A 23,387-nucleotide genomic window follows, 5' to 3' on the forward strand; every position below is an offset into this window, starting at 1 on the left:
GCTTATTTCAAGAGAGCTTAAGTCAAGTTTAAAATCTGACACCTCAATCAGAAATTACCCAGAGATAGAAAAGCTTTCATACACTGGATCTGATTTTCCCTTGTAACTCCTGTGACCACCTCTCATAGGCACTGGATCACAGCTCAGCCCAAGGAAAGCTCAGGAGGAGCAGCAGAGCAGGAGAGAGAAGGGCAGAGAGGAACCTGCCCTGCTCTGGGCTGGGAGAGAAGCTCTGAGTCAAAGGGCAGAGGAACAAGCAGCACCAGTACCTATAGCATCTACCTGCCCCTCAGGAGAGCTCCTCTGAAATTACATTACAGAAGTACACATATTTCTTCCTCACAGCCTCTTTTTAGTGTATTTTTATCATTTTTTAAGCTTTCCAAAGATTTGCTAGAAAGAAAGAACAGCTTGGGATTATTCATTTTCAGATGAAAAGACAGATTTTACCCCTTCAGAAAAACACAAGGTAAATGGTTTCCAACAACATGTAGAACCAGAGTCTCAAACAAAAAAAAAAAATTATTATAGCAAAAATCTGATTAAATTACTCACATATGTAAAATTTAGAATAAGCTTGGATTTTCGGCATCAAGAATTGAGTAGTGACAGGAAAACAGATACGAAATTGAAAATAAAAAACAGAGAAATTCTTTTTTCTTCTTTTTTTTTTTATTTTCCATTTCTGATGTAAAATCGTTTCTATCACAAGTTTGTTTTTTTTTTAAGACAGTAAGTCCAACTACTACATCAGCACCTCCTAAATGCATGACAAAACACCTCTGATTTACATTTACGAAATTAAAATTTGCCTCAGGAATGTAGTCCCTGCTGAATTTAATAAATATATCTTCAAATTTAATAAATATCATTTCTAAAAAATTCTGTTCTTTGGTGAATAAGGGCTGCCAGCTTATTGGACAGTGCTGGTTTCACAATACTCATAGTTTTAAAATTATTACTACCATATTAACAGATTCTTAGAAATGTAAAGATCAAATTGGAAAAGAAAAATCTCAAGAGATGACAAAATAACCTTCAAATAGTACAAAACTTGAGTACATAAACATGATACTAAACAGTTTAGTCAACACATTCAATGAAACAAGTTGCTAATACTTACTAGTTCTTGTATTTGACAAAAAACTCTTCTGTTTCTACTGTCATCCCAGCAGATATCTGGAGAAGGAAGTTCAGGGGAAATGTAAAATGACAGATGCAAATTGCTTTTTCAAATAAATTATTTTATCCCATGACAATCACTTACTTCTTTCTTTATTACCCTGGAGGATAAGATTTTGTCTACAATTGCTGCATCTTCTTCACTTGGATTTTCCTATAAACACAGGAAAACAATATTATAAAACCACAGTAAATGCCTTCTCTCTCAGGCTTCAACCACATGTGGCTTGTCAGAAGATGAGCAATAAAGGTAAATTTGACCTCTACCAGCAGCATTCCCTAACAGGCTGGGAGTAAAATTTAAAATCCAGGTCTCTACCCAGAAAGGTTTATGTGTAAAAGCACAGCAAGTCTGGCACTTCCCAACAGCATTAGCTGCAGTGCTCACCTGCCAAGCACACTCAGTGCAAGCCCTGGGGATTCTGACGCTTGCCAGACACTGGGAATGCCCTGCTGAGTTAAACTGATGCACTGGACATACTCAGAATTTAGTTACACACAACTGGAGAAGAACTCAGACTGACAAATGAAAAAAGAGGAAAGAAACCCAGCATGTGGCAAACTCAGTCTGATCCATCTACTCTGCACACAGGTAACAAACATGCTGTGGAATAAGAGAGAGGAGGTCATGGTTGAGAATTCAAACAGGGCTCAAAGGAGGCACAGATGGGATTACAAGGCTCTGCCACAATCTGGGGTTCCACAGACAGAGATGATCTGTAAAAGTTGCTTGCAGTAGTCAGTCACCTTCCCTCTTGTCTGGTTTGTTCCCAACTATACCATCATTCTCCTTCCCCTACAACTGCTGGCACTCTTTCAAGCATCTCAAACACTTTTCCTGTTTCTTCCTTGCCACTCTGTTTACCTTGAATGGCTCGACACTAAGTTTGAACAGTGAAGTGTAAATCTGAAAGGGCTGTGGGGAGAGGAGGTGTGTCCTTTTTAAATACCTCAGCAAACAGAGATTCCCCCAAATAACCTGATGCTTCTTTAAGTTATGGTAACATTAGAACAGAGCTTTTTTGTATGCCTATAGAAAGTTACTTGAGATACACCTATTCTTAGTCTTATTCTTTATTTCAGTTAAGTCAACAGATGTTTGTAACACAAAAAATAGTAAGAAATAGTTTCTTCTATTTTTCAAGGTCTTAGCAAAATGCCACACTAAAATAATAATATATTCCAAGTTAGGAGCTTCATTTACTGACCTACTTGAGACAAAGAGAAAGCTCCCACAGACCAAGCCAATTTTTACTTACCACAAATAATTGTAAAGGCTGTTCAGCAGGTAAAGGGGCAGAATTCTTCTTGATTTTAACAGAAACTTTAGCTGCTTCTTCTTCTGATTGTTTCCCTTCTCCTTCTTCGGCATATTTTTTCCTTTTAACTTGACGATTTGATCTTCTCTTCTGCCATGCAGGAGAAATAAAAGAGATAGAGATTTTAGCCAAAATTTCCCCTAACATGAACTGCATGTTTTGGGTCACTCTAAGCAATACTTCAGCTGTACCTAAAACCAAAGGTCAACATCTGATAACAAACATGAAATAATGTACCTCTGTTATCCACTTATGTTCAATTAATTAAATTGTTATTTTCTCTTTCATGTAAGCATGCGATACTTTTAATTTTAGGGTTCAAAAGCAAACATGAAACACTCTTTTCAGAGTATGGGAGCAAAGCTGATACATAACAGGTCTCCCACAAGCACCAGTATTTCAACAGCGACTTCCTAATGCAGTGTGTAACAGCAGAGTGCTACCATCCAACTTCAGAATCAGAGGGAAAGTTATAAAATAAGCTGACATGTCTGTTAATGGTGCTATACAAAAAATTATGTATATTTTCACTAGATCATATAGGCCAGATTGATGGTGAAGTCTGACATGAAGAATAATCAAGTCTGTTGCTTTGTTAAGGTCTGTATTTTCTCCTCCACCTTAATCAAGGGCTTGTACAACACCGTTATTTGGCTTACTTTGCAGTTTCTCTCTCTAACCTTTCATTCTGGTTTCTGCAAGAATCTAAGGACAACAAATTCCAGCTGAAGAAATAATGTTCAGTCAAAGAAAATAATTCCTCGTCATTCAGAGTTTCAAATACTTAAGATTATTAGATTATTACATAACATTTCCAACCCCTCAGTACCAATAAATGAGACGCTGCCTATTTAACTGTAAGATTAATTTGTAAATTGGATTCACTGGATAAAAATAGCAGTATCAAACTAGTCAGCTAACATTTGAAAACACTATAATCTGCTTTAGAGAACTGATCATCACTAAAATAAAAACAGCAAAACAAAACAGTCTCTACAAAACAAATTTATTATATTGAGCTACACAGAAAAGGGTATTTTTGTGCAGGAAAATCCAATGCAGGTTGCAATGTTATATTACACTGCAGTACTCAGTTGGGAGAACAAGCTGTGAATAGGACAAAACCCAAAATCCTGTGGTCACACTGGCCTCTGCAGAGCACATATTAAGTAACAGTGAGATTGCAGAACAGGAACTTTTCTTCCTCACTGTTAATTCAGTCCTTGGTCTGGCTGCTATCTGGTAAAAGATGTAGCTGTACTTTAACAACTACATGACAAGTACAGAGCTGAAATACTATGGGTATAGTACAAGTCAAAGAATGGCTATGACCATTCTTCCATAGAAGCTGCAAAAATGAAACTCCTTCATAAGCTTTCCACAGGTATGTAGATTAGCTATTCTTCCATGAAGTGTGTGCAGCATTGAGTGTTATCACCAAAAGGAATTTCTAAAGACACACTAATCTCACATTATACTTAAATCAATAATAGTTTGCTGACAGAAGTAGGTTTAAAAAAAAAACAAACCAGGTAACATGAGCAATGCAAGATTATATAACTGGCATTTTCAATTCTTCTCACTATGTCATTTCTTAAAGTAAGAAGTGATTAGCAAAACATCAACATATGTTCTCTAACACATTAATACATAAGCTGAACTGTTTGGAAAAAACCTTCTGTATTTCCCTGAGCTGAGAACTATGGCCATAAACAAATGGCTCTAAGATATAAAATGAAGTAGCACCACACATTTAAAATAAAATTAAAAAAAAAAAGAAAATCCATCTATTTAAGGAAGACACTTAATGTGAAACTAAGCATGCAAAATGAATTAGGGGGAAAAAAGGCCTAAAATTGCCCCCCAGAGCTTCGAAACAGTTATTTGCAACAGAAATTAGAAACAGCTCTTTGAAAATAAAATCATGAACATGTTTGAAAACTAAAGAGAAAATGAATTAATGAAGTAAAGCAATTTATGGCTTTCCTCCTTCTCCCCAGTTCCTTCAAAGAACAGGGCAATGCACTGACATTCTGCAGTGAAAGTTGTTTCTCTCTCACTCATATCTCACGACAATCAGCTCTGATTATCTCTACCCTCTTTTCCCTTCACACCTCCAGCAGGTCATAATAAGCCCAGGAAAGAACTGATCTTCAGTCTTTTATATTACATTTGTTGGCCTATAAATTTATGTCTATCTGATAACAAAACACAACTGAAAAGTTACAGACCCTTTCAGGTAACCTTTACCAAAGACAAGCTATCACTTCAGTTAATGAGAAGTCATTCTGGGAAATGGCTTCTGATCCCTCTTCCCCTCCAGCATTATTATACGTGAAACACCAGAGGGCAATTCAGTATCTCATACTTGTTTTTTTGACAACTATTATCAACTAATGCAATTATTTTTTACTCAACAGCACTTTATTTTGAATGCTGATTTTGCCTCTGTGGATGGAATTGCCACAGGATAAAAACCTGTGCATTTCCAGCACATAACCTTACTTTACTGGAGATTGCCCTAAAGCAAGAAGTTGTAATTCTGTTACTAATGCAAACATAAATAGAATATAAATTCTTATCAACAATTCATGCTTCTTTGTGCACAAGTTTTAAAAATAATTAGCTGTGTGATTATTATGGAAAAAAATGCAGAAAGTTACAAGAGAGCTATTTCTCAAGGGAATGACTTGACCATTTCAATTCTACATCTGGCACTTCCTTCAGAAGTATTCCACAAGCAACTAGAGCACATCAGCATATTGATCATTGCTGCCTTCAGATCCAACACTGCAAGAAATCTGTTCTTTCAGTTTCTACAGAAGCAGAGCTCAGAAAAAACAACCCCAAAACACTTTCAATGCTTGAAACAACCCTTTTAAAAGTTCTCAAAGAGGCAGCTTCACTGACAAATGTCCTCCTGTCTGTTAGGCAAGCTCTGCATTTTTACACTCAGCCAAAGTAAGGATCAGGTCTAACTGCCAGCTCAGTATGAGTATTACAGTCTCAAATCTATGGGCTTCTGTACTGAAATTAAAGAGACACAAGCAGGGCACTGATGTCCCACTACAGAAAAGGGATTCTACCTTGTAGGATTTTCTGATTTTCAACTGAGCTGATGATGAAAAGTTCTACCTCTAAGATACACAGAAATATGAGAGTTAACTGTCACTGTGTCAAAGGAAGTGTAACTTTCTGGAAAGAGGGGAAAAAGATCTGTAGATGTAACACAGAGAAATTTCTAAATGAAGACTACCAACTACTTACCTGTGACTCTTCATCTTTCAGTGGCTGCTGTGGAGTCTGCTTAGCATCAGACAATTCATCTGAAGATTCGTTTTTCCTTTTCTGCTTTTTGCCCAGTGTGATGATCAGTTTTCTGCCAGAAACAAAACCCCAGCCTCTGAGTACACCAGTGTGTGTTAACTTCATGATCAAATCACTAGCAATTCCCATATTCTCAATGTATAACTTGGATAGCACCACTGTTCGAAAAATGAGTAGTAGGTCTCAAATACCTTACAGCAGACAGTATTGTTCACCAGTGTTAGTGAGCTTCTCTACAGTTACCTTGCTATCACAAATTCCTAATTATCATGCACATTTTAAATTGCTACATGAGAAACAAAAATACAAAAGCCAACATTTAAACCAACTGACAATGGTAAACTACACAAAGTTAGCAGAGATGCCATCTGCAGACGACAACACTAAATGATTTATCATAAGAAAATTACCATTGTGAAATGTAGCTTCCCTTATTTTTACTCAAAAAAATTAACTCTGGAGAAAAATCTACAAATCATTCAAAGCTGTCTGACATGCAAAACTTCTATAAGCTTAAATAAATCATTCACTGGTATAAATAAGGGAATTGAACATCTTTTTTTGCCCTTAAAAAACAAGATAAGCTATATCCAAAATCTGGTAGTTTCATCTGTAAGTAATCTTAGAACCTATCAGAGTATGTTAAGAATCACCACTGTGCTGAATAAATTAGTTAAACTCTAATGAAAAAGCACGAATTATTTGTTTGGATTTAAAGATTACACTGTAAATCATGATACCAATTTGTCAAAAATTTGTTTCTAACTAAAGAGTGTAAAAATATTTTTCCATATTTGAAAATGTGCCAAATACACTTCTTTAAATGTGTTTACAGTGGCACAATTGTAGAATAATGAGAAACTATTCAAGAAAAATCACAAACAGAAAGCTGTCCTATATACAGTGATCAGATTTGTAATAGAAAGTGAGGAAAGTGTTCCAGCATACAAGCTGCTTCTGCCATGTTACAAACAAATTAAGCACAAGATTTTAGTCTTTATACAGACAAGTTATTTTACAGCAATATAACATCAAATATATTGGTCACCTGATGAGAATACTATTGATGAGAATGTAATGGTTGAAACACAACTCATTTACTTCTCTTTGCAAATGTTCAAACAAGAGAAAACACATATATTTATGATGTCCAGATCAACAGTTCACATGGAACATAAGCATGCTTAATTACCAAAACACTATGGAAAGTTTAAGCAACATGCAATATGACTTAAAAAAGATTGGAGGTGTATCTTCAGAAGCAACAAATATTTTCATTGCTTTTCAAATTTTTTAACTTCTAGCACAAAGTGAACAGCACTGATGGATGCAGGTTGAAATGAAGCTGTAGTCAGCATAATCACCTGCTTGTTCACAAGTAAATTCTGGTCCTTGGCTTTTCATTAGATGTTCTCAGTTTAATTATTACTTAGAAAACATGTTTCATAATCACAGGAAATAATTTCAGCAATGAATACCACTGGTTTCCCTACTGACTTCAAGGTTAGTTTGAGCATTTTTCCCCTCACTTTTCAAGCTCTGATTAGGAATCATCTTTCTTTTTTTCTTAGTTTTTATTTTAAGACTTGTATTCTCGGGTATTTGTCCAATATGACACTTGCTAGTGACGGACTTGGATAATCACTTTTTCCATTTTTATCTCACTTTGTTTCATAAAATTTAAGTGCTACATTAACACTTGTCACTAATATGTCAAATCAGCTAATATATTCCAAAATTATGCAGACAAGGCACACTGCGACTGACCTTCTGAAATTGTTGCTAAATGGAATTCTGAATGCTAAAATTTAACATGCATTTAAAGGGAAACCTGGTAAACTTATGAGTGAGAATTTCCTGGCAGATCATTCATGTAACAATATTCACCCCACCAAGTTCCTGGTTTGCATCTTCAGGGTTTGGAAAAATGGTAGAAAGTATCAATATATGTCCTCCCTGCTCTTACATCCTTTTGAAGAAAAGGGGTAACTGAATATTGTTTTATCAAGCAAGTGATGAATTAGAAGTCAAGCTAGAAAAGGTCTTGGGAAGACCTGCAGTCCCTGCTTGAAGCAAACTTCAGAGTTTTTTGTCTGCTCAGCCCAGTTAAGTTCCACTTGTCTCCAAGGCTGACAGCTGGTAGGTACCTGGGCAATCTGTTCCAAATTTTGATCCTCTTTTGTGAAATGCTAGATTAAAACAATCCCTAAATGCATGCTGCATTTACAGTATTTGTATCTGTGCAGCCAGAGCCCATTCTCACTTCAAGTGCTACTGTTTACTATTTTAGGCCCAAGGGTCCTCTGGTATTCAAGAAGCACAATATTAAGGGATATGGGGGTTTTACTGTGGGTTCTAGTGGTATCCATTGAATAGCTGAGGATTTTAAGGACCTTCTGCTTTAGAACATGGAGTATCTTGTGATTAGACTGCTCTAGCTCCATCTTTCCTTGCACATTTGCTTCCCTCCTTTTATTAATTTTAGCCCCTCCTGGAGTTCACTTCTTGCTCTGCCCCTGCAGCCTTACACACAATATTCCATCTGTCACCTTTTGTGTCTTGCTTTGCATTCCCTACCCTCAGTACTGCACAAGCATCTCCCTGAAATTTTCTGAATATCTCTGCATGTTGTAGATAAGAATGTTTCTTCTCTTATGGATATGGTGCCAGTGAGAGGAATAAATGCAGTTTCACTTCTTTCTGATCCAGTGCCCAGAATCACAATGCTCCTTGCTATCAAAAGTTGCTGAACAACAGTATGGTGCTAAAGTCATACATTTCTATCAGTAAAAATGCAATCTGCTCATATTTTGGCCAAAAACTTCTAAAAAAATCTGCTATGTGAAAACAATGATTTTCAGAAGCTTGTAAACTGGATGAATTCTGTGAAAAATTTTCATTGAGTGAACAAGTTCTCTTGCCAGTTTATAAATTTCTGCATGAAAGCATAAAGATCTCTGGCTAAAATCCCTTTTTCTACCCTGAAACAAACTGTTCTGAACAGAAACTATCTATTCTGTTTCTATGAAAAGTTAACAGCACACTGTAGACATGGCATAAATAATATCACCAGACTCCACTCCAATTTCACTTTCTCTTGCCTTTTAAATTTTATATTTATCTTATTACATAACATCTATAAATATTTCTACAATTAGACATGGTAGATTTCTTCAATACATATTTTCTTCTATAATTACAAACTAAAGGTGTTGAGAAACAGCACAAAAAAGGTTTAAAATAAAGATTTTTCATGAGCCAATATTACTTCTGATACTTAGCATAAGACTTCTACCATGGTTTAGAGCTACCAAGAACCACCATTTGAGGAGCCATGCAACTTCTTTCTTATAAATGAAAACCAGTAAGAATGTGCTCCATTCCCCTTCTGTTTCATAGCAGAGAAGATGATGGAAACACTGTCCATGTTCTAAATAAAATTATGAACACTTTTCAAAGCCTTCCAAAGACTGAAAAAGGAAATATTAAAGAGGATAGAAGGAAAAAGGCAGCAAATATGTACTAGGTACATCAGGAATAGGAAGTACAGCTGGCCCTTAATATATCATTTTACTTAAGTTTTCCCAAAACCGAAAACACCAAGTAACTAATTATTAGTGTCCAAATATCCCCAAATATCCTCTCAGATATTATCATTTGTAGTCAAAGCACTTTGTTATATTACTAACAATAAAACTCCTACGCTATCAACAGTATTAGCAATTCTTTATCACTAGAAACTTAACTAAAAAATAAAGAACAAGTTTCCCTGACAAGATATTGTATCCTCTTGAATAAGAATTAATTTGCTGGTATAAAACCATTTTCTCTTATCCTTTTACCACAGGTTTAATAAATAATACTAACACAGGAATATTAGCCACTGTCTCCTTCCCCAGTTGTATTTCAAATTAATAACTTCTGGACCATGCACAGATTTTTAAACACTCCTAATAGTCTTTTTGGAACCACTGGCCAGTTCAAGCTCACACTATGTTGAAACAATAATGCCAAATAATGAACAAATGTTTAGTTATTTATTTGATAAGGCCACACTACTTTTTATCCCTATAGTTTGCAGTGGAAACATTAGATGATGCCACTTAGACCCAACTTAAGCACCAAAGCTGGGAGCAGAGAAAACTTTGCCAAGTCACAGCTCAGCACATGCAACAACTCAGAAGGATGATTAAATCTTTAAGTCATTGCCATTTTAATCATGACACAAGATAATGACCTCAACAGATCTAACAGAACCAAGGATTCAGCGAGCACCCCTTCTCTCTGACCACAGACCTGCTCACCAGCAATTGTCTCACTGGCATGAAACACAAAGACAATGCAAGCATCTGCCTCCCAGGAAATCCAAGCTGTAGCTACTTACTCTTAATACAGCATCAGCATGACAGGTGAACAATCTCCTCTCCACCCCTCTCCTCTCCCCATGTCTCCTGAGTTTATAAGGGTTTCAAACCATCCTAACACTATCAGATCAAAGCAAAGATTATCTGTCAGGGTCCTGGGTTCTAAAACTGCTTGTAAACAATATTTGTGAGACCTACCTCGAGGCTCAAGGCAACAAGGACATTTACTCATTTGAGCAGTGCACAGCATCACATCCCACTTGCTGGATTCACTGCTACATAATTTAAGGATTAATTAGCAAAATCCACCATTGCTTTTAGCACATGAAATAACACAGTCATTTCTGCCAGCAGTTTTGAACTGAAGGACTATCACTCTGACTCAAGAGTTTGTAAATTGAGTATTTGGAATTTGGGGAACTTATTTATTTAAACTATGCAGTGATTAAGTAAAAAAAATTACCTAAATGTATTTGACTGATATTGTCCTTTACATCACCAGTGCAGAGCTGTTGCTCTTCATCAGGGCTGTGATATTTAATTTTATGTTTGAGTAGGTGGGAATACGTTGAGAGCTATAAAACCTAAATGCCAATCTACTTTTTTGAACAAGAGAATGTTCACAAATTCATAATTCTTCACATCAAGTGGTAAGAAGTAGACTTTTTAGATTAAATATGCATCACCTTAGATGGAAGAAGTAGAATCAATGAGAAAAAGCTTATAAATGGAAACAAGTTCTTTGCAAAAATATGAAAGGGTTTAAATAGATTCCTAAATGTCAACACACCTTGGTAAATAGCCAGGATATGAAAAGTGATTCTGCTGTCTGAAGAAAAATTGTAAAGCAAATTTTGAAGAATTAATTTAATCAGTAATCAATGCATAAAGCAAATTGGTTAACTTAACTTGGTAATACTTAATATATTATACATAAATTCTTCTAATAATTTCTGTCATACCCTTACAATGTTCTTGGTAATAATATAATTTAGTCATTTATCTTCACCAATACTTAAGGCACAGAAACTTTACTAATCACAGAACCCAGTTCTAATAGACTTGATTAAATTAATAAGCATTATTTCTCTGTCTTCACAGCTCAGATAAATATAACCTTAACCCTCACCTTTAGAAATAAACTATAGCTTGCCTAGAAAGTAACTGCTAGCAATTTTTAACTAGCGATCATAAATTGGAATGAATCATGCTATAAATTTTTCCTATACATGTAGATCTCAGATTATTACTAAGGAAAATATAAAGTTAACATAAAGCCACCAAACACAAACTGACTGTTAAAGCAGCAAAAAATCAGTAACTTATGAAAAAACCATCCTCCTCCCTAAATCTAGACACAGTAGTTAAAACTCATCTTGATCCCAGATGAGGGCTACTCAATTTCAGTAAAATCTGTGCCGTATTACCATTTAAAGCCTGTTTTTTTGTTGTTTTTTTTTTTTAAACTGATGGCTACCAGGTAATTTTATCAAGGTCTGTTCAGCAATTAGAGTTCCAGTTCTACAGGAGCAGCATTTACAGTTCAACAGGAACTCTGAAAATCCTACTCCAGAGCAACACAGAAGTGTTGTCTGCTACACAGACAAAAGCCCTGTAAGTGATCAAACTCTATAATCACAATGTAAATAAGAGTTTGCTGTTTGAGTGCTGGGCTACAGAGGGTACAACTGTGCTTGTATTGAACAGGCTGTATTTGTTGCAAGCAGAGATATGAAAGACCAGATCAAAACTGTTTCTCAAACATTTCTCAAAAGAAAAAAAAAGAATAAATCAATATATTTGTTATTGTTTGAAATCACTCACCTCCCTGCTGGCCTGCAAAAATGAAAAAGGAGTCACCACAAAAGTACATGTGACTTCAGATCTTCTCAAACACACCTAACTCTGCATTGCCTCCTGCATTGCTCTGACACTCCAAATCCAAACTAAATCAACAGATTTAACAGTTCTGTAAGTTAAATGAGTTTGCTATAGAAAACCCTGGCTGAAAAGAAATCTGGGATGGACATAGTGCAGTAAAACTCCTAAAATGGAATAGCAAACTCTCCACTACTGTTAAAAAGGTATATTGATAGTTTTATTTTTTTTTTAACTGTAAACCTTTAGTGGCTTCAAGGTTTCATCACTACTACACTGCTTGCAGAAAAATTAGTTCATAATAGCTTCTAGCAAACAGAATTTGTTTACTTATCTTTTTAAAACATGAGGGGACTTGAGATTTTGTTTTCTGATTAAATGCAAGGAAACTCATATATACAAATATATGTATGCACATTTATAAAGTTTTTCTCATTACTTATTGAAAAAGAATTTTAATTCTTTTTTTATCCCACTTTAAACAGATCTCAAAAATCTTCCCTTCCAAAGAAGAAAACCATTTTCATTGAACTGAGATCTCCCTTTCCTTCCTGCCCAATAAAGCACTTGTCTTTCAGAGGTATTATTTTAGCATAGTAAAATCTTCTCCCAAGATTCAGTCAAAGTTTATTTTAAGGTAACGAGAAAATCAATGGAGCAACCCACACGCTTAAAAACCCAATCCTATTTTGACTTAACAATATAATTCCAAGGATGTGCTTGGATTCATTAAGAAATATTTTCTAATAACAGAAGATAGGACAGAACATTTACAAGAGCTGTTTAGTCTTCAAAACTCCCTATTATTTATTTTTTACTTTCTCTAAATAAAACAAATTTTATTAATCACAGAAATTTTTAACCATGGTTGAAAAGACAAATATAGTGATTTCGTAGTAATCGCTCTGCTATAATATCAGGAGCTACATTTGCACAGAAAGCAGAGTTTGGTAAGATTATTCTTTTTAAAAAATGAAGGCCTTATTGCAATTGCTGCTCTGCAAAATCCCTGGTGTATTCTTTGCTAAGCAATTCTTTGTTTTTATTTTATGTATTTAAATCAATAATATACAATAGTGCTAATTCAACACAACACATTAATCTGCTTGGATACAAAAATGAAGTATCCAGATGTCTCAAAACATCTGATTTGCTGCTGTCCATCTAAATAAAATGGAATTCTGTGAACATGAACGGAAATCTGCAATATGTGGTTCTAGAAGACTTTCCACAGCTCCTTACGAGGACCTGACTGCCCCATCTTTAGGGATATATCCTACATAATGAAAGCAATACCTGGCAACAGGACTAAGTTAGCAGAGTGCTACTGGTGCATTAGCTGATTCAACTGGTAAATAATGGGAAGCCAAACCCTCACAGCTCCATGCAAAATGATGAAACATTGACCACAATTAAATAGGAGCTCCTCTAGCAGCTTGCACAGACTTGGCATCAAACACAAACACCATGATTAAAAACACAGTTTGAGAAACGTCTCTTTCTCAACTGATGCTGTCTGATGAAATCCTGAAAACTGATCCTAAGGGATGTGTACAGCACAGCATTTCACCAAGACAAAACTGAGTGCAGAATCATAAATTGTAGCTAAGTTTAATTTTTTTCTTTATTTTTTTCTTGGTTCATTTAATAACAGTAAAAATATTATGGCAACTATGCAGTGTATCATAGGGATGATAATTTGTCAGGTTTTGTCAACTATCCGAAAGAATGAATAAAAAGCATACTAAGGACAAAACACAAGGTTCCATGAAACTGACACTACCTAAACAACAATATAAGTTTTCTGATTAGACAGACCCACAAAATGTTTGTTACAGAACATGAATAAATTCAGAAACCTAAGTGAAATCAACTTTGGAAGTACACATCCAAAATCCCACCTTGAACAAGATGGAGAAAAAAAGAAAAGGAAGCACCACTTAGTGCACTTACAAGCAACATCATATGTCAACGCATAAACAGAATAAAAAGAAACTAACACCATGAAAGTCCATGTTAATAATGAAGTTGGGTACAGAGCAGTAACTTTCATACTACAGGATAACTACTCAGAATTTTTTTACTTCACACATGTAAGAAAATCACTGATCTCTAGAAGAAAAAAACGCTGAGATATAGGCTGGTTAAAAGAACATTCACTTCTGCTCCATACATTAAAATATACATATGTATATGAGACATTTAAATTTGAGAGATATGCCAGTTAATATTTCTGCTACTGCAAAAAGAACATGGATTTAAAAAAAAAAAAAAATCAAGACTGTAGCTAAGATTTCCATTTCAAGTTCTGACTGACATACTTAACATTGGAAAACACACACTCTCCTTTAAAAGTAAACAGCCAACATGGTTTTGCTCTGGAGTCCCAAGAGGAGCCAGTTTCTGAAACCCCTGGAGCATTTTAACACCTAAAGCCTTCAGAAAGCTCCTCATCCCAAGGTATCCACCCAACTTGACCCAGCTGAGTCTGCAAAATTTTTAAGAGGGCAGATTAAACCGATGTAAGTAAAGACTACAAAGTTCTTAGAATTTAATCTTTCCAGTATGTGCTTTACTTTTGATACAAATTATATCTGTAAGAATATTCTCTTGCCTACGAGTTAGTTGAACTTTCAATTTTTCCCTGTGCAGTTTATCAAGCACATGTATTGAAGCTACATGCCAAAATTGATAAAAACAGCATTAATAATCCATAATAATTTATCTTGGAGTCAGAATGGATTACAAAACTACATGAAAGATATTTGGGTCTATGCTTCAAAGTGAATACAGAGTATTTTAGAATATGTATTTTAAATAATTGCTTTCAAAAGGACACTCCTACAGTGATTTTATCTGAAGAGAAAACAAAGCATTCTTGTCCCTGAATGAGAGAGTCCACACACGGACTTAATCAGGAAGAATTTTGTGTAGGAAGTGGAAGAGAACATTTTATTATCAGTAAGCAGTTTCCATTTTAATCAAGGATTTACAGTCTGAAGAGAAGACAATGTTTTAATCTACTTACCCAATTTTTGTTTTCTCCTTAATTTTGGATGAGGAACCCGTTTTCGGCTTTTTACACTCCTTATCCTTTGGCTTGGATTTAACTTTTCTACCCTTCTTTTCCTCTTTTCCTTCAGCTGAAACACTGGGGAAGTTTTCAGGGCTCATTACGCGTGGAATGTTTCTCTCTCCTCTTTCTTTTGCCTTCGCAATTGCTTCAGATATTATGCGATTCGCTTTCTCTTGTTTACTTTCTGAGTCTGTTTTTTTCTTCTGCTTCTTTTCAGACGTTGCCCTCACCTGGGTATTCTGCATCTTAGTATATGATCCTGAACCATCAGTCTTCTTGGAAGGAGGCTGTAGCAAGAAACAAAAGTAAATTAAATCCCTTTATTTAAAAAAATATAAAGGAAAAGCGCAAACATTTTTGCCAAGGATATGCATTTTTAAAAACTGTAACTGCCAGAGACTTATGCAGACACAAAAAATGAGGAATTCAGTTTATACCACAGAATGGCGTGGGTTTCAAAATAACTACATCAATTGTTGGCTTAAAACAACCAATCCAAGTACTCAAAGTCAGTAAAAAATATCCTTCTGAAATTCTCTCAGCCTTCTCTCCACCTCTGTAATTAAAGAAACCAATCCTTAACCTTTGCAGCATGCCCATACATTTGACACACACGTCCAACACCTCCAGTAAAATATGAAAAAGTGAGGAGCTCCTAAAGGTAATAGCATCAGTGTTTTGCCCTTTGGTAGGATACCAGGACCGCAGTTACCTTAAAGCAGATGAATGATCTACAGGACTAACTCGGTGACGAACACAACAGATGCTCGAACAACACCAAGATTAAAAAACAGACAAAAGATAAAACCAAAACTAAAATTACACAGCTCTATCTCCATAAACGGATCAGAAAGCAGCGTTTCTTTTATTCAGATCAACGTACACTCCATGACTCGGATAAAAGACGTAACTTGTTTTTATCTTCGGGTTTTTAATGCCCGTTTCATGGACGCAGAATTGTTTACGGGGCTGATGAGCCTCTCCTGCAGCCAGCCAGAAGACATGTTTTTGCTTTCCTCCCCTCCCCCTTTGAGGAATGGAAAGAATTTCCTATTCAAACACAAAACCCCAGCAGATAACAGTTATGTTACGTTCTCACCCGTAAACGCGCCTCTGCCTAGAGCAGGAAGAAAAGCCAGCAGGGATTTCCAAACACATTTTCTGGCCAAACCCCGCGCACTTCCCGGGATACATGTTCTATAGGTGCCTCATGGGCGGCGGGGGCGGGAGGCACGGATGGGGCCGCTGCCGAGGCCACCTTAAAGCCCCGGGGCTGCAACAAACAGCCGGACCCAGCTCGGGAACAGCTCAAGATGGCGATGCGGCTCCCGCAGCAGCAGCCAGTAATAAGGAAGGTTATTCAATCCCATTAGCCTTTTAGCCCAAAGAACCCCTCCTCCTCCCACTCATTCAGGCTCTCACTTACCCTTCCTCTTGGCCTCTTCACTGAAGACATTTTTGGCGTCAGACAAAGACTTGCCCTCCGCTTTTCCAGCACCCCCGGCAGTGCTCAGGAGAAAAGCATGGGGAGAAGATTGCTAAATGGCCTATTTAGCGAGCGGCAGCCGGGCCGCGCACAGCCCTCCCCGAGCGCTCGCTCGCTTCAGCAGCATCCCCGCGCCCTGCCCGGCGCGCACCCGCCGCCCCCGGCCCGGCCCGGCCCCGCCGTGCGCGGACCGCCGGATCCCAACAAAGCGCGGAAAGAAACGCACAAAGCATCAAAAGGCATCAGCGCCAATATTAGCGCTGGTTAGACCCGCTCCCCGCGGAACTAGGCCAGCAGATGGTGCTACCCGTCATTATTCCATTAGGCTCCACGTTTAACCCCCGCGGGGATCGGCTTTAACCCTTCCCGCTCCCCGCCCGCAGCGCCGCCCACAGCGGCTGCTCGCTCCCCTGGAAAACCGTGGGAACCGGGCGCGGTGCCGTGCAGGACCTCGCTGCACCGCAACCCTGCGGCTCCAGCCCCGGGGGAGGGCACGGGGACACGGCGGCCGAATCCCAGCCTATGGCTTTTGCAGATCCACAACAGATTTTGCTCTCCAATATACTTTTTGATTTTTAAAAAAATCATTATTTTTCTGGCATTTCCTTCATTACTATAAGATGGTAACAGTGACTATAATCATTTGCTGACAGGCTTCCCTGCTTCCTACAGAAAATGGAAGAAGTGCTCGGTTTTATCACTCTGCCCCTGCCCAGACCTGCGGGACCCTGCAGTGGAGACCTCCTCGGGACACAGCTCTCTGGTAAGCGCCTCTTCATTCCCAGGTTAGGTTAAAGTGCTATTTTAAAAAAAATTAGACAAGTTTTAAAATACGTATTGTGAACATAGCAAATGAAACCCGAAAGAAGGTTGGGGTTTTTGCAAGGTTATTAAAAAAAAAAACAAACAAGAAGCTTTTGACAGCATAGCTCCATCCTAGCAATACCCTTGATTCTCAAAAGCCCACTCAAGACAAATGAAGAAAGACTGGGACTTGATTTCTGTTTTGCTCAATATATACATATACCTTTATTTTCCAAGATACATGTTTTTCCATAGAAAATTTAAAATATGGCAAGGATTTTTAGATTGTTAATATTAGTCATTACTCTAAAAGACAATTTCACTTCTATTTAAGATTAATTTCAAAATTAAGCTCCTTGTCCAGTAGAATCACTAGTGGTACCAATACTTTAATTATTTTCTTAACAATACCACTTGAATTCAAGGATATTTCTGAAATATGCAGCAGCAGCACAAGGACAATTACTGCATTTCAATTTTACTTTTGAGAGCTCTAGCTTAGATGTTTCTACATTATGCTTACAGTAGCTATACTAAATTACAAGGATTTATTTAGGGTTATTATTTCATATCTTAGTAAAAATGGTAAATAACCAACTCTTCTATATTTTGAGATCAGCTAAACAAACAAAAAATATCCTAATGTATCCTTGGTATAATTTCAACTCTAAAAGCCAAATGCTACTAAAGCTGTTACTGTTACATGGGTTGGTTCTTGAACATTTCTGGGCCAGAAACAAACAAACAAAAAAATGTTTAATAATTAAGTAGGTAAACCAGAATTGGTGGCTTTTTCATTAATCCTTTTATGGTTTCTTTCTAGATATTTTATTCTTTTAAAACAAAGTATCTTTGCTCCATTTTCTCAGAGCTAAAAGCTGCTTCCCAATTTATTCCTCAACAACATTTACTACACTCTTACTGTAGAGCTGTGAGTATGCTGGACGAGGCTCCTCTATGTTATAATTCCTCTGTGTCTTGCTCTGTACTATCCCTTCCGAGTTCTGTTTCTTGCACTGCACAAACATTAAGCTATTTGTTAGAAATCCCAGACCATGGGGTTTTTAAAATTTTGCTATGACATTTCTAACCACATGGAAATGACATTCATGAAGATGCAGGAAGGCACCAGCCAGCCATTCTAAACCAAATAAATCTGTAATCAAACCTTCATCAAGAAAGTCACCATTGTCACAAAAACCAAAACTGGAAAGCAACACAAATGTGTTGAGATTAGAATGGAAAACACGCTTGCTCTACAGAGGACAGGATCTGTATGTACTTAGCAACAAAAGCCATATAATCCAGCAGAGCTCTTTTATTCTGATAATAATTTCATGATTCAAAAATATGCACAGCTATAAAATGATTGAACAGTTGTAAATCATCTTGTAATCTTTCATCAATGAAAACCATTTCAAAGGTTCACCAGCACCTACAGAAAAAAGAGCAAAGCTTTTTGCAAGCTGAAAATACCCCTCCCCCTCATAGAGACGGAACACAGTGAAAACATCCTAAAGGAATATATCCTCTCACCAATGGCTTACAAACCTATTCCATCTAGAATAAGAATGAAATTTTAACTGACAAACATACAGGAGAAGGTAGAAGGGAAAACCCTGAGGCCACCCCATATTTAAAACCTGAAGATTTTATTTGGAAAAATAGGTTTGTACTTTTCACGATTGCAAAGATAATCATCCAAACATGAGCGAATGCAAAGCAATGCAATGTTGTCTTGAGTCTGCACAGAGGGAGCTCCAGGGTATCTGCTGCTGCTAATGGCTTTGCCAAGCAGCAGCCGAGTGCAGGGAACAAGCCTCCTGTCAGTTCCCTGCTGCTCCACGCAATCCTGTGGGCAGAAGGGAAATTGGCAGGAATCACCTCAAATTCACACTACTGCTGCTGCCTGCAAAAGCCATTAGCAACAGCAGCAGGTACGGGCCCTGCTGGTGTTCACACCACAGAGCTGGCCCAGAAAAATATTCAGGGAAAAGATCAGACAACAGCTGTAGAATTCCCCATACATGCCCTGATCCACAGCTAGGGGAGCATCCTTTTGGCACAATTCAAGGGAATTTGACATGCTGTCTCATAGGAGTAGAAGGTACCCTACACATATCTGAACGATTTCTTAGTTAAACTATGTAAAAGCAGTCAAGTTACCAGGCAATAACCAAAGGCAGGATCATGACAGCATCTTTCTAATAGCCAGCAGTACTCTGCTGAGTAGGCTTTTCACAGAAAGGCATTTCCTCCAACACTTTGTTGTGGTTGCATAGGACATGCATTTGAAGACCTTCACTGACATAACAGTCCTTCCCCCAGCAAAGACAAACCACCATGCTCAACGCTTATAGATATCAGGTTTTCCTCATCTAAAGCCTACACCCATCTTCATTTGCTCCACAACAAAAAATTCCTTCACATCCCCTGCCTATCACTACAAAGGAAGCCCTAAGGAGAAGTTTCATACCGAGAAGTTTGACTTCTACCTCCTAGAAAATCCTTCCAAATCCTGCCTTATCCATTCCAATAGTAAAACATGGCTTCCACTGTAAGAACACCTTTCCTACGCTAGGTGTGGCCATTCACAATAGAAAAACATTACTTTCAATTCTGGGTGTGCACAAAACCTTTCAGACTAAGTATCTCTGAATTCACACCCATTCTTGATACACTCAAGGAACTTACTATCCTCTTCTCTGAAATTTTAACAAATCACACATTTGTGATTGAATTATACAAGGCATGTTATTGAAATAATGTGGATCTACTGACCACTTAGATTAGCTATCACTAAGAGCTAAATTATGACCCTATGGAGTCTAACAACAGAAAGCTGAGGTTTACATCTGCAATGCCTCGAGTGATCCTCTCACTTCTGCTGGTAGCAGTACACACCTGCAGGACGATGCTCAGACCAAGTACTGTCTGCCTTGAGAGCCTAACAGGTTCTTGACAGTCTACCAGGTCCTCAGGAAATCAAGATGACCTTGATATCAACTGCACTAAAATCAGCTAAAATTAGCCACCTGGAAACTACCTTCATGCATTACTACATCACCTTTGTTCATATTTATTACTCAACAAGGCATCTCTTTGTGTATGTCAAGTCACCAAAACAGTATTAATATCAGAACCATAGCACAAATAAAAAAATTGCATGACAAAAAAACCCCCAAAAACTCATAGCCTCGACAGAGTCTGTAGAAGGTTACTTAAACTATCCATGTGTGCCACCACACATCCATACAGAAAGGCATCTCCTTTGCTGCATGGCAAACCCAACAGACTATATTTTCTTTAGACAGTAAACTGAAATGAGATTTTCAGTGAATCAGGCTACTTCTGCACAATTAATGGGAAGATCACCTAAATATGCAAGAGGGTTTCTTTACTCCAGAGACAGCTCCCTCCAGAGTTCCTTCTGAACTTCATTTTATTTTCTTGTTCAACAGTTGCCCCACACCATCTGCTGGGATTGCTTCACAAAGCCAAGAGCACTGTCAAATGAAGATCTGTGGGATTCTATCATTTTTCCATTCTCTTTGGTGCATGTATGGAACTATTAAGAGAGCCAATGAAATATTTCAAATTGTGGTTCTTTCAATATGCTGATAATATACTTCCTTCTTTTTCTAGCTTATTATAACTATTAATGAATGTCTCAGTGTTTAATGGATACAGAATTTCAAGACACACATTTATGAAACCTAACCCAAATTAAAACAGACATGCTACATATAGACTTAAAAAAAATACCGGGTGATAATCTATATTTTTCATCTTCCATACTTGCTGTCTATAATGTTGGTAAATGAATGGCTACCAATTACAGCACTGTGGCCAGACAACAGTTTTTATCTGTGTAATAGTCACTTCAGAACATACATCTGTGATTTGGAATGTGAATGTGGTTTATGCCTCACAAGGCATTTAGCACCGTGCTTATAACCAAATTTTAAATTTCTGTGGAAATGAAAACACTAATGGAAAGGTCAACAACCTTAAACTGGTTATGTTTCTAAGATGAAACATGCACCTGTTGGTACGTCACACTCTCTCCACATAGGGTGTTGTTTCACATCTCAGTGCTACAGAACCCAGTAATAATATCAGTAATCATGGTTTGCCACTAATATAGTGAAGACACCATAGTTGTCATTAGTTGCAGTTTCTTAACCAGTGACCTGCCTTATCATTCATGGGGGACGATCACATCCATGGAAGCAGCTGCTAACCTGGACATGCTGCAGAGGCATCATCAGAAGTTACAGAATGAGTCTGCAGCACACATTTTGCTTCCATTTGGAAGAGATTGTTTGAAGAAAGTATTTTGGGATTCAGTGCCAACTATAGCTAGAATCTTTTTCTGAATATTTAGTAGTGGTATGAAAACTGTGTATAATTTGCACGATAACTCTTAAAGGAGGCACTATGTAATGGAGTAGACTAAATTGCCAGGAAATGAAAGAACTTGAGAACTTCATCCTGCTTGCTCTGCCAAGCTGCTGCATTTAATGTGTTTCAGTTTTCAGTGGCTTGGTGTTCTGTGCCCATCATGAACCCACTTCCCTTGGGTTCCAGTCTGTAATATAAGAGCTATTTGGAAAATGGCAGACAATGCCAACAAAACCCACTGTCTCAGCAAAACTCCTCTGTGCTCTTTTTCACATGCAGGGCCAGAACACTCAGAATTTGCATGGGTCTAAGCCTGATGCAGGGCACAACTCATGGTGCACTAGGCAATATCACTACACTTACTATGAGAAAGCCATGGGCGCCATGAAAGCCATGAAAAAAATGTTACTATCATATCCAAGACACCTGGTGGATTCACTATTGAGTTACTATGCTCAGATCAAATGCAGTCATGCCATACCTCTACCTCTACTTTAAGGTTTTCTTCTTTAATCTAAGGGTCAAAACGGTCCAGCAAAAAAACTGCTGTTTATTTACTGCATTATTGTCTAAACTTACCCTCACAAATTTTGCAATTACTTTACTCCATAAAAAACAGGGATGACTGAACTCTCTACTCTATAAAAAGTAATTCAGGTTTCAGTTCACTGTTTGAAACAAGTCTTATGTGGGCATCTGGAAATAAGTCTGTTAAATACATCACCAAATAGCTACGGACAAGAAAAATCAGATATTTCTGTTTTAAAAAGAGTAGTCATTAGGGTTCAAATCCTCTGGTAAAGCTCTAAAATATATTTATCCACTGAAATCTAACATAAGCCAACACTATCTTGGACAGTACAGATAAAAATTTGCTTCTTCTGCAACACACACACATAAATATGCCTCATTTTACAATTGAAAAGTTTATTTAACACAAAGCCAGACAGCTTCTATCCCCACCATTTTTTAATGACCTTTTAAACTCCAGAAAAACATAACATTATCTGAAACTGCTCTCATTTAAGGTGACAAAATCATTTTAAATCCTTTAAAGGTAAAATAATGAAGAACTGACTGCAGAACTCTTCAGAACAGAAAACCAAATTGCAACAAACTCAAAATTAAACTGAATCTTCACAAGTTGCCACTTAATCACCCATGTTCTATATGACCACCACTTTTGTATGCCACTTAGAAAGTTATTTTCTCATGTTTTTTTTTTTTCTTACCAACCAAAGAAGAAGACCAGAAGACAAAAACCCATCCACACTACCTTCAAAAAGAACAACACATAAAGAGCTTTCTTTTCCCTTAATCCCAACATCCAAGGTAGCTTCAGCATGTGTGTCCCAATCACACTAAAAACCAGCAGAGTATCCATTTCTGAACAAGAAAAAGTAACAGGACCTTAATGGTCTTTGGTTCTTGTCAAAATTTCAGTTACAGTGTTCCCACTACATCTCTCTTGAAAGTAACCTTATAAGAAGACATTTTTATGATTGGAAAAAAAAACCACTTTCATCCTTAGGAAGTTTACTGCTGTC

The 23,387-nt window shown here is 37.2% G+C and overlaps 1 protein-coding gene across 5 annotated transcripts in view; it reads right to left on the minus strand.

The window, feature by feature from the left end:
• Window positions 1-23,387, minus strand: part of CHD9 (chromodomain helicase DNA binding protein 9) — an 85,159-nt gene that overhangs the window by 36,188 nt on the left and 25,584 nt on the right. For 4 of the 5 annotated variants that reach the window (XM_056500513.1, XM_056500510.1, XM_056500511.1 and 1 more), the window contains exons 5-9: window positions 15,099-15,433; window positions 5,769-5,880; window positions 2,442-2,591; window positions 1,268-1,336; window positions 1,124-1,179 (exon numbers count right to left, since the gene is read on the minus strand). In XM_056500513.1, the coding sequence (XP_056356488.1) occupies window positions 1,124-1,179; window positions 1,268-1,336; window positions 2,442-2,591; window positions 5,769-5,880; window positions 15,099-15,433 (722 nt within the window). Of the gene's footprint in view, window positions 1-1,123; window positions 1,180-1,267; window positions 1,337-2,441; window positions 2,592-5,768; window positions 5,881-15,098; window positions 15,434-16,572; window positions 16,906-23,387 lie in introns of those variants that run through there. The other variant, XM_056500514.1, reaches the window with a different exon arrangement.

The sequence above is a fragment of the Oenanthe melanoleuca genome, chromosome 11 (assembly GCF_029582105.1).
Source record: "Oenanthe melanoleuca isolate GR-GAL-2019-014 chromosome 11, OMel1.0, whole genome shotgun sequence".
NCBI lineage: Eukaryota > Metazoa > Chordata > Aves > Passeriformes > Muscicapidae > Oenanthe > Oenanthe melanoleuca.